At 43.1% G+C, this 12,596-nt stretch overlaps 1 protein-coding gene across 1 annotated transcript; it reads right to left on the minus strand.

The window, feature by feature from the left end:
• Positions 1-252: 252 nt before the first annotated feature.
• LOC137362965 (probable G-protein coupled receptor 139) lies at positions 253-10,769 on the minus strand. Its single transcript, XM_068027085.1, has 2 exons — positions 10,628-10,769; positions 253-1,163 (listed from the first exon to the last, which is right to left on the minus strand). Exons 1-2 carry the CDS (start codon positions 10,725-10,727, stop codon positions 253-255), a joined length of 1,011 nt encoding a protein of 336 aa, XP_067883186.1. The 5' UTR covers positions 10,728-10,769.
• Positions 10,770-12,596: the final 1,827 nt, after the last annotated feature.

The raw sequence follows: 12,596 nt of genomic DNA on the forward strand, positions 1-12,596 counted from the left end.
GCTCGTCAGTTTCATCCGGATCAATTTCATTGAGAAAACAAAGAGAAAACAAAAACCTCTATTATCATCTGGATAATGTCACCGTTTCTACCTCGGTCACAGACTCCTACATTGAAAAACACAGTCTTTGTCTGATATTGTCCAACATTACAACTGGAGCAGAGTGGGCCAGAGATGGAGTCAGCAGAAGACACAAAGAACACAGGATATGATATGAGATGTGATTCAGCTTCAATTCTGGGAATTCCTCTGTTATTTTCTTTGTTTCAATAATGTAAGTATTATCCTCAGTGGATATTTCATCCCATTCTTCAGCTCCTCTCTGAATTTAGTCTGGATCACTGCATAAATACACGTGTTTGTGCAGCAGCTCAAAAGCAGGAGCATGTAGCTGGTATAGTCTGCGATCATCATCGGCTCATTGAAACCTGTTGAATAATATTGGTTTGTAATTTGGATTAATAGGAAAAATATCACATACGTCATCCATAACAGTATGAAGTTTCCGGATATAGCGAACAGTAAAATGATAGATTTTCTTCTGCTCTCCATCTCCGGATCACTGTGATCCACGGCATTCCTGGTGCCCCTCAACCTCCTGCGGACTCTACTGGCCACTAAAATGTGTCCAATGGTCAGAGCATTGAGCAGTAATATCAGGAATGTTGGGAGCAGTGGGGTGAGACAGCGGTCAATCCAGCTAAATGCTACCCATGCAGTTAATGTGTAATACTGCAGCTTTTGATGGCAGCCCCAGGGTATGTTGTCGATTGTAATGTAGGGTTCAAATGTAAAGTACCAGGGAATGTTTTTCAAACAGAACAGCAGACACACAGTTCCTATAACTACAGCTGCCGTTTTCTCGGTGCAATATTTAGTCCTCAGCTTCTGGCAACAAATAGTAACAAAACGATCAAAAGTGAAAGCGACTGTTAACCAGACAGAAATATCAGTGGCTGCACGAACCAGGACGGTGTGGAAAGAGCACACAGGGGTGAGAAACAGGAAGGTAGTCGGGAAATAATAATCATTAATCCGATTTAACACCACGTCAGTGATAGTGACCAATAGATCCGCTGCTGCCATGGCGACCAGGTAGTGAGTGATACATCTGGAGAGACCACACTTTCCCCGGGACAGGATCACAATCGTCATCACATTTACTGCAAAACACAAACGAACAGAAAAAAAAGGATCATCCATCAGGATACAAGGAATGATTCAGGTCCACAGTGTTTAGTATGAAATGTCCTTTACTGCAGGATCATGGGATGGGAACTGGAGTTTACCGCTGCTGGAACTGTGTAATTGAAAAGATTTTGATATGAAATTGCAATGTAATGTATACAGTGTGGAGTAAATAAATTTAAAGAGATACCTTTAGCAAATAACATAGAACGAACCAAGTAGACTTTGTGTGGAATTTGCTCAGAGCTGCTCCCGTTCCACTGTAACATCATCGGACGTGCAGTGGAGAACGGAAGAGCTCTGGGTAAATTTCCAGCCATTGAACTGCTACAAGTAAATTAACAGTGAGATAATAAACTATAAATAATTGCAAGAAGTAACAGTCCAGTGAAAGAACAAATGAACTAATCAAAAGAAAACATAAAAAAATTAATTGAAAATAAGTAATAAATGGTCAATTATAAATTGGAAGATAAATGATCTAGTAGGGAATCGTGAGAATGAAACCGGCCCAAAATGTGGTAAATGCTAAACGAGGACCGCCAAGAAATTAGATTAAACGGCGGGGTTTGGATCCGTGAACAGCAGAGGAGAGTAGATACCTGGTGAGGGAAATGGCCTAGAGTTGCCAGGTTATATTTTCAGACTAGCGGTAATGAGTAAAGACCGGTGAAAAACAGCTGCCAAACAACATATTACATGGTGAATTGCTGTGGATCAACTCGACCAAATAACAGAAGTTTCTGTTTACAAACCACCGGATGAACATTTCAGATGTTCAGCCGATTTCCCCTCTCTGGAAATTCATCGGCGATTTAAACAACACAATCCCATCTGAATAAAATCCAACAATGGCCGCAAAGTGAAGTTGAGATGTGAGCAGCAACACAACAATATTTCATCCGTTGATCCTCGGAACAGAAGAACTTTCCAAAGTAGACGATAGAAGAAGGACGACAATCCAGACCAGGATGTTGTCACCTCTGATATTGCAGGAAACCTCAGAGGGAGATGGTGGTGGCGATACCAGGATGGCTGCAAAGATCAGTGCAAGTGAGACCAGAGGTTTCAGGTAAAACCAGATACCTACCGAGAGTCACCTTCAGAGATAATGAGTAAGAAGGTGTTCCCTCTGAATTGGCCGAATCGCTCTGTAATATTAAACCGGTACATCAGCAATATTGAGAATCCATCTCCCTGGTGTGAAAGACTGTCCTGAAGTCCATCCCAGAGGATCGGGGCAATATATAAACCTGAGCTCCAGAACAAACAATCAACAATATAAGAGATATTCCGAATAGTTTGACTGGGATCCTTGGGATCTGCAGGATATTGTGTCCTTCAACAGTTTAACAATTTGATATAGAAAGAGGGTAAGCCGGAAAGTGAGAGAGAGAGAGAATACAACATGTACCAGAGACATTTCTGCACTGAAGAGACATCCTGAGCAGCTGGTGTCGAAATAATTAACTGTATTCCTCTAGAACTGACTTTGATAATAAACTCTTCGGTGTAAATTCTATCACAGGCGTTTCAGAGTGTATAAGCTTAATTTAATTCAGTGTTTGTGTGTGTGTGGTTGGGTGAGGAGTGAGTGGGACGGGTACCTTTGACACAGAAATGTCGTGGGAAAGTTCTAAGAAAAATGACTGTAGTAATCCGGAATCAGAGATGGTGTGTTGCTTCCCAGTCACTGCGAGAGATGGAGGTGAGGCATTTTCTTGAACCGTTGCAGTCCGTGTGGTGAGACTGCTCCCAATACGTTTTAGTTTCGTTCGTAACTTATTTATCTAAAATATTCTGCCATAAACATTGATCAATCATGCCACCTGTTCGTTATTCAAATAGTCATTGATTTAACAATTGTACCAGTTATTCAATGATTTATTCATTATAGTCCCCGTCTTACTTAGAGTGACAGTTTAAGGAGTCGTGACTCTGAATTAACAATGAATCTAATTATAAAACGATTACAATCATTTATACTTGTTTCTGTTTGTAAATGTTATGCAATGACTGGAAACAAAGCAAACAATGTCCATCGCTCACAGAATCCAACCACCAATGTCGCCTGTTAAGTCTAAAAATGTCATTATAACTGTTCCTTAATGCTTATCGTTTCCCAACTCTCGATTCCTTCAGCCTCAGCGTTCATTGTTCGTGTCATATCCGAAATATAAACATTATAATGTATTTTTCAACTGACATACAAAATTATCATACAGTTTAGCGAGGATACATCTTAACTGAAGTTGGTGCACGATTGAAGCTTTGAATATGATGTTTGACCAGTGTGGTTTCAGGAAATAATTGGCAATACAACAATGTTACCAGCGACCTCAGCACAGAGTTCCTTGAACTTCGCAGTAATACCTAGCTCTGGTAAGTTTCACACACAGTGTCAATATGGGCCTTCACCTTCTGTCGGGAGGTGGTCACTTTGACTTCCGAGTGCACAATTAAATGTGAATTTGCACACAAAGCCCCACAAAATAATAATCTGTTTCGTGATATTCGTTTAGGAGTACTTTGTTCGAAAGAGTACGATAGGAAAGACATCACATCCGGTGGCGCAAATTGTGAGTCAAAAAATACTGATTTGGAAGCTACAGAGTTTGTGAATTTGAGGTTCATATAAAACAGCCTAGGAGTGTCTGTTATTCAACTGTGCAGCATGGCATTAGTACTTCACTGAACTATCAACCTGGAGTTTCAAAAGGGTCTCGAAACCACATCCTCCTGACTCAGAGAGGAGAGGGGAACCACTGAACCACGGCTGTTGCAGTGAAGAGCGATGGAGATAAAGTGACCAGAGAATGTCCACAGGAGAACATTCAGCAAAGGCCCGTGTCGCTGCTGCAGATTAACTGGAACTACTTCATAATCTCATCATATCCCATTCTGTGAATGCTGTTCACATTCTGAAATAAAACCGTAACAGCCCGAGACTATTAATGTAGAAAACCATTGGTGTGTTAGCTGGAGTTTGAAAGAACGTTGTCCTATCAATAAATATATCCCAAATGGAAGATGGAGGAACGGCAGTGCATGATATTCTCGTAATTTCCGTAACAGACCTGAAATTAGCAAAATAATCACTTCAAAACGAACAGAGTAAATGAACAGAGAGAGCATTCATCGAGGGAGAGATGGATTTAGACCATCAGTAATACTTCAGAGAGACTTACTGGGAACTCGAAACACGGTAAGAATAACATCAGAAACCATTTGTCCCGATAGAGGTTTCAGTTACACTGATTCCAGTCTTGCGATTAATGTTTCACTCATTTCAGAAGTTCTGATGATCTGGTGATTAACGCAGAGGAATATAAGAACACAAGAGGAGGTTATTCAGCCCCACAAGCCTTTCCCAACACTCCATTAGACCCTGGCTAATCTGTGCCTTAACTCCATTCATGTCTTGTTTCCATCGTCCTTTATATTCTTACCTTAAAAATCTATCAATCTCAGTCTTTAAAATGTAATTGAGCAAGCAGTAACAGGCTTTAAAGAGAACGAACTCCAGATTTCCGCTATTCCTTCCGTGAAAAATTCTGCTTTCATTCTTAAATGGCATAATTCTAATTTTAAGATTATTTTCCCTTGTTTTCGATTACACGGCGCCAGGAAACAGTTTACTTCCATCTACCCTTCAAATCATATTATCAATTTAAATACTTGGACTGTGTCACCCATCAAAATTCCGAACACAAGGGAACACGGGCTAAGTTTATGGATCCTGTCCTCTGAATTTGATCCTTTCAGCCCTGGTATCAGTCTGTTGAATCTGGGCTGAAACCCCCAGGCCACCCCCGCCCCAACGCCAATACATCTTCCCAGTGGGGCGCTGCCCCACTGAATGCAGTACTCCAGCGGGGGTCTGACCAAGACTCTGTACAACTGCATCTCATGCACAGTTTATCATTCATACATCCGAAAGATAAAGGAAAGTAACATTACATTAACATGCATCACCGATCTCTGTCTCCCAGCTCGCAACCGGTTCCGAAGAAGGGTCACTGACCCAAAACGTTAACTCTGCTTCTCTTTTCACAGATGCTGCCAGACCTGCTGAATGGTTCCAGCATTTCTTGTTTTTATCCCCGATAATCTTTCACCCCTTGCTTATCAGCTTAAGAATCAATCTACCTCTGCCTTAAAAATATTCAAAGATTCTGCTTCCACCATATTTGGAGGAAGAGATTTCCAAAGACTCACTACCCTGTGATGGAAAAATAAAATCCTCATCTTTGTCTTAAATGGATGACCACTTATTTTTAAACAGTGATCCCAAGTTCTAGATTCTCCCACAAGAGGAAACATTCTTTCCACATTCACCCTGTCAAGACCCCTCAGGGTTTATGTTTCAATCAAGCTGCCTGTTACTCTTCTAAACTCCAGCAGATACAAGCCTAAACTGTCCAAGCTTTCCTCAGAAGACGACCTGCCCACTCCATTAGTCTAGGAAACCGGCTCCGAACTGCTTCCAACGCACTTACATCCTTCCTCAAAAAAGGAGACAAATAATGTACACAGTATTCCAGATGTGGTCTCACCAATGACATGTATAACTGAATCATTACCTCCTTATCTTTGTATTCAATTTCCCTCGCAATAAACGGTAACATTCCATTTGCTTTCCTAATGATTTGCTGTACATGCATACTAACCTTTTGTGATTCATGCATTAGGACACCCAGATCCCTCTACATCTTACAGCTTTGCAACCTTTCACCATTTAGATAATAGTTAATACACGTGCACAAGATGACATTGCATGAAGATAACAATTTGGGGTTTTCTACAACAAAACTTCTGTTCATAGCGCGCGTTTATGGTAACTAAATGTGCCAAAGTGCTTCACAGGAGCATTATGAAGCAGACTGTGACACAGAACCACATAAAGAGATATGAGGTCAGATGGGGAGACAGTGGTACAGTAGTCATGTCACTGAACTAGTAATGTAGATACCCAGGCTGATGCCCTAGATGCGGGTTCAAATCCTATCACAACAGCTGGTAGAACACAAATTCTATTAATTAACAAATCTTGAATTGAAAGTTAGTCTAAGTAATGGTGCTATGAAACTATCATTGATTGTTGTCAAACCCATGTGGTTCACTCATGTCCTACAGGGAAGAAAATCTGCTTTCCTGATGTGATCTGGCCTACATGTGACTTCAGACCCACAGCAATGTGGTTGACTCTTAACTGCCCTCTGAAGTGACCTAGGAAGCCATTCAGTTGTCAAGGGCAATGAGGGATGGGTAATGATGCCAGCGATGTCCATATCCATGAAAGAAGTAAAAAAAATACCAAAAACTTGGTCAAAGTAGTAGTTTTTAAGGAGTTTCTTAAAATACAGCGAGGTAGCGAGGCTGACAGTGTAGAGAGGAGATTTTGCGGGATATTATAAGCATATTATGATCCCAGTAAGCAGATCATATGCAGAAAGTGGCGGAATGGGAGGAACATAGAACATAGAACATAAAACATTACAGCGCAGTACAGGCCCTTCGGCCCTCGATGTTGCGCCGACCTGTGAAACCATCTGACCTACACTATTCCATTTTCATCCATATGTCTATCCAATGATCACTTAAATGCCCTTAAAGTTGGCGAGTCTACTACTGTTGCAGGCAGGGCGTTCCACGCCCCTACTACTCTCTGAGTAAAGAAACTACCTCTGACATCTGTCCTATATCTATCACCCCTCAACTTAAAGCTATGTCCCCTCGTGTTTACCATCACCATCCGAGGAAAAAGACTCTCACTATCCACCCTATCTAACCCTCTGATTATCTTATATGTCTCTATTAAGTCACCTCTCCTCCTCCTTCTCTCCAACGAAAACAACCTCAAGTCCCTCAGCCTTTCCTCGTAGGACCTTCCCTCCATACCAGGCAACATCCCAGTAAATCTCCTCTGCACCCTTTCCAAAGCTTCCACATCCTTCCTATAATGCGGTGACCAGAACTGCACGCAACACTCCAGGTGCGGCCGCACCAGAGTTCTGTACAGCTGCAGCATGACCTTGTGGCTCCGAAACTCGATCCCCCTACTAATAAAAGCTAACACACCATATGCCTTCTTAACAGCCCTATTAACCTGGGGGGCAACTTTCAGGGATTTATGTACCTGGACACCAAGATCTCTCTGCTCATCTACACTACCAAGAATCTTCCCATTAGCCCAGTATTCTGCATTCCTGTTACTCCTTCCAAAGTGAATCACCTCGCACTTTTCCGCATTAAACTCCATTTGCCATCTCTCAGCCCAGCTCTGCAGCCTATCTATGTCCCTCTGTAACCTATAACATCCTTCGGCCCTATCCACAACTCCACCGACCTTCGTGTCATCCGCAAATGTACTAACCCACCCTTCTACACCCTCTTCCAGGTCATTTATAAAAATGACAAACAGCAGTGGCCCCAAAACAGATCCTTGCGGTACACCACTAGTAACTAAACTCCAGGATGAACATTTGCCATCAACCACCACCCTCTGTCTTCTTTCAGCTAGCCAATTTCTGAACCAAAGCACTAAATCACCTTCAATCCCATACTTCCGTATTTTCTGCAATAGCCTACCGTGGGGAACCTTATCAAACGCCTTACTGAAATCCATATACACCACATCCACGGCTTTACCCTCATCCACCTGTTTGGTCACCTTCTCGAAAAACTCAATAAGGTTTGTGAGGCACGACCTACCCTTCACAAAACCGTGCTGACTATCGCTAATGAACTTATTCTTTTCAAGATGATTATAAATCCTATCTCTTATAACCTTTTCCAACATTTTACCCACAACCAAAGTAAGGCTCACAGGTCTATAATCACCAGGGCTGTCTCTACTCCCCTTCTTGAACAAGGGGACAACATTTGCTATCCTCCAGTCTTCCAGCACTATTCCTGTCGACAATGACGACATAAAGATCAAGGACAAAGGCTCTGCAATCTCCTCCCTGGCTTCCCAGAGAATCCTAGGATAAATCCCATCTGGCCCAGGGGACTTATCTATTTTCACACTTTCCAAAATTGCTAACACCTCCTCCTTGTGAACCTCAATCCCATCTAGCCGAGTAGTCTGTATCTCAGTATTCTCCTCGACAACATTTTCTTTCTCTACTGTAATAGACGTGATATCTACTGACGTGATATATAGTTAAACTCTGATCTTGAATTAGAAACAGCAAAACAAATACTTCAGAAGAAACACAGCAATTTGAAGAATACGCAAAACGAGCGGTGATACAGTTAAACCCTGCATAAAATAAATAAGTTTAGAATCCGTAACCAGGAACACAAAGAATCGCTTGGTCAAATGGATGCACAATAAATTAAACTTCATTTATCTATGAGAAATAATTATGAATATTGCTGCGGGACACCGAGATCTAACTGACCCCGTGAGCGAATACATTCAGAGAAACCCTTCGAAATACAGGAGTGAATCTTCCAATGGGAGCATTGGGCTGCATTGGCCCTGAGGTTAGTGAGAGTCAGTGAGACAGTGAGACAACTCACTTCACTCTTCTCTTCCTGTGTAACATCTTTAAATAGGCTCAGCAGAATTTCAAAAAACAACAGCCGGAGCATTGGAGTTTAATGTCGGTCACATTTCTTCAAAAATAAATCTGTAAAGGTTCAGTGTCCTCTGGAGATGGGGACTCGTTCCACTGATTGTGAGATTTTACTTTCACACCTCAAGTGGGGAATTTGAGTCCGTGGTACAGTAAGGGTTAAACTGCACCATTTTCACACACTGGGCTCTGTCACATTAAACTGTAAATGTGAGGGAGAAGAAAGTAACAGCGACATAGATTACAGGGCGATATAATGGAAGTGTTTAAAGTTATGGAAGAGTGGGAGAAGGTGGATGGAAGAACATGGTTTTGAAAAAATGAGACAGTGAACACCGGGATTTGTTCAGTCCCATTATTCAGATATTCTCACTGTTCTCGGTCTGTTTCCACAATGTGTTGGATCTTATTCCTGATGATAACAATCCACTCCGAGTGTGGATTTGTGCTCCGTGAAGGAACACAGACTCTCCCTCTGATCTTCTCTCCTGGCCGGTTACCAGCCTGTTCTCAGTTACCTCTTCTCCCACCGAGCGGATACTCTGTTCCCTTCAGCCGGTGGGAGGCAGCTGGTTTCTGTCCCAGACCTTCCTGCAGGTGGGGCAGGGAATTCAATGCAGCGAAAGAGTGACTGCAACACTGCAGCGGGAGGCAGCAGAGCTGAAAGATTAAATGGAAGATATTTGGAACAGAAAACAGGAGAAATGTCTTCACAAAGAGAGTTGGGAAACGGTGCAGTTCAGTTCCAGGATTAGGGGTTGAGGCAGAAACTATATCCAGATACAGAGTAGATTGAACAGGTGGATGGAGGAAGAGGTGGTGAAGGTTTAGGGGGACAGGGTGTGGAAATCTGATTAGGATATCTTCTATGTACAAGAATCTGGAGTTAAATTACATGATATTTGAGAGGACCAGTGATTTGACTGGGTGGACGGACATGCTCAGAGTGCAGCGTTTTTGTATCAAACTGCGAGCGTGAGATTGGTAAAATCCGGATGGTGAAAGCTGAAACGAGTTTCTCAGCTGGGGCAACGCAGGACCGTTTCACAGAGTCCCGCTGCAGTGTTTAAATCACTCTTTCACTGTGTTGAATTCCCTGCCCCACCTGCAGGAAGGTCTGGGACAGAAACCAGCTGCCTCCCACCGGCTGAAAGGAACAGAATACCCGCTCGGTGGGAGAAGAGGTAACTGAGAACAGGCTGGTAACCGGACAGGAGAGAAGATCAGAGGGAGAGTCTGTGTTCCTTCACGGAGAACAAATCCACACTCGGAGTGGATTGTGATCATCAGGAATAAGATCCAACACATTATAGAAACAGACTGAGAACAGTGAGAATATCTGAATAATGGGACTGAACAAATCCCGGTGCTGACTGTCCGTACTCACAAGTATATATCTGTCAGCAGATCTGTCCCCAGCAGAAATCAGAGGGGGAGAAACTGGGGCATTTTATAAAACAGTGAAGGAAGAGTAAAAGTTATTGCTTGTCAGATATTACTGACTGTTACTGGAATGAAGGAGAGGAGAGTGAGTCTGTTGGGCAACGGAAAAATTAAACTGAAATAATCCGTTTTATCACGCACTGAACGCATTCTCAGTTCAGACGGAACCAGTTTGAAGATGTTAAATGAAGAAAATAAGCTGCAGGCTTTGATGGAGATTTAAAAGAACATTTTAACGTCAACAAATAATCTGTAATGAGTAGAGGAGAGTGGAAAATACAAAGAATGTGGTTCTGCTTTTGGATTGGTTTGAGAATAAAAAACAGTGAAAAGGAACAGTTACCGAGATAAGAGCAGGAATACAGTTAACCTCTGCTTTATACATTTAGTGACTGAATATAATCACTTACCTGGGATTCCAATTGCTGCTATAATCGGATAGTAAATCATTACTGTCTGGAACATTGGTGGTAACATTTTAAATGGATAAAAGCTCAATGGAACTCTCATTCTGTCTGAGAAGTGATGGTGACTCTTGCCGCTGGACACGGAACTCCAACTAACTGTGGGATGAGAGATTGAGAGAAATCCCATATTTATAATTGAGAGACACCTCCCGTGAGATCCTGAAGCAGGGGAGCATTGACATTACTTCCAGTCATTTGAACAAGCAGCCAACTCCCTTCACTGTAATAAAAGCAAAATACTGCAGATTTGGGCTGCTCTCGTTTTACGCAAACAGACATTGTAATTGTTTGTTTTTAAAGAAACAGCCCAAAATCGGAATTACATTTTGTCCGCATTTCTATCTAGCAACATACTGAATGCCTGGCCCTGACTGCATCACTTCTGTGCGTTAAACAAAAGCAGCTTTGGTTTCTGTTGTTATGTGAATCGGTTCATCTTTGTCGATGCACCACCATGTGAATTCTCAAACTGATTTTAAGGTTTTACACCAGCTCGGCGATGGAAACTTATCCGTTTTTTCAAGCGGGTAGAGGAGCCGTAACTGAATTAGAAAGTTATGTGTTCTGACTGTGAACAGTTCTGGCTTTGCACTCTTTTGGGCCTCCTTATCTCGAGAGACAATGGATACGCGCCTGGAGGTGGTCAGTGGTTTGTGAAGCAGCGCCTGGAGTGGCAAAAAGGCCAATTCTGGAGTGACAGGCTCTTCCACAGGTGCTGCAGAGAAATTTGTTTGTCGGGGCTGTTGCACAGTTGGCTCTCCCCTTGCACCTCTGTCTTTTTTCCTGCCAACTACTAAGTCTCTTCGACTCGCCACAATTTAGCCCTGTCTTTATGGCTGCCCGCCAGCTCTGGCGAATGCTGGCAACTGACTCCCACGACTTGTGATCAATGTCACACGATTTCATGTCGCGTTTGCAGACGTCTTTATAACGGAGACATGGACGGCCGGTGGGTCTGATACCAGTGGCGAGCTCGCTGTACAATGTGTCTTTGGGGATCCTGCCATCTTCCATGCGGCTCACATGGCCAAGCCATCTCAAGCGCCGCTGACTCAGTAGTGTGTATAAGCTGGGGATGTTGGTCGCTTCAAGGACTTCTGTGTTGGAGATATAGTCCTGCCACCTGATGCCAAGTATTCTCCGAAGGCAGCGAAGATGGAATGAATTGAGACGTCGCTCTTGGCTGGCATACGTTGTCCAGGCCTCGCTGCCGTAGAGCAAGGTACTGAGGACACAGGCCTGATACACTCGGACTTTTGTGTTCCGTGTCAGTGCGCCATTTTCCCACACTCTCTTGGCCAGTCTGAACATAGCAGTGGAAGCCTTACCCATGCGCTTGTTGATTTCTGCATCTAGAGACAGGTTACTGGTGATAGTTGAGCCTAGGTAGGTGAACTCTTGAACCACTTCCAGAGCGTGGTCGCCAATATTGATGGATGGAGCATTTCTGACATCCTGCCCCATGATGTTCGTTTTCTTGAGGCTGATGGTTAGGCCAAATTCATTGCAGGCAGACGCAAACCTGTCGATGAGACTCTGCAGGCATTCTTCAGTGTGAGATGTTAAAGCAGCATCGTCAGCAAAGAGGAGTTCTCTGATGAGGACTTTCCGTACTTTGGACTTCGCTCTTAGACGGGCAAGGTTGAACAACCTGCCCCCTGATCTTGTGTGGAGGAAAATTCCTTCTTCAGAGGATTTGAACACATGTGAAAGCAGCAGGGAGAAGAAAATCCCAAAAAGTGTGGGTGCGAGAACACAGCCCTGTTTCACACCACTCAGGATAGGAAAGGGCTCTGATGAGGAGCCACCATGTTGAATTGTGCCTTTCATATTGTCATGGAATGAGGTGATGATACTTAGTAGCTTTGGTGGACATCCGATCTTTTCTAGTAGTCTGAAGAGACCACGTCTG

Source organism: Heterodontus francisci, unplaced genomic scaffold (assembly GCF_036365525.1).
Source record: "Heterodontus francisci isolate sHetFra1 unplaced genomic scaffold, sHetFra1.hap1 HAP1_SCAFFOLD_554, whole genome shotgun sequence".
In the NCBI taxonomy this organism is placed as follows: Eukaryota; Metazoa; Chordata; class Chondrichthyes; order Heterodontiformes; family Heterodontidae; genus Heterodontus; species Heterodontus francisci.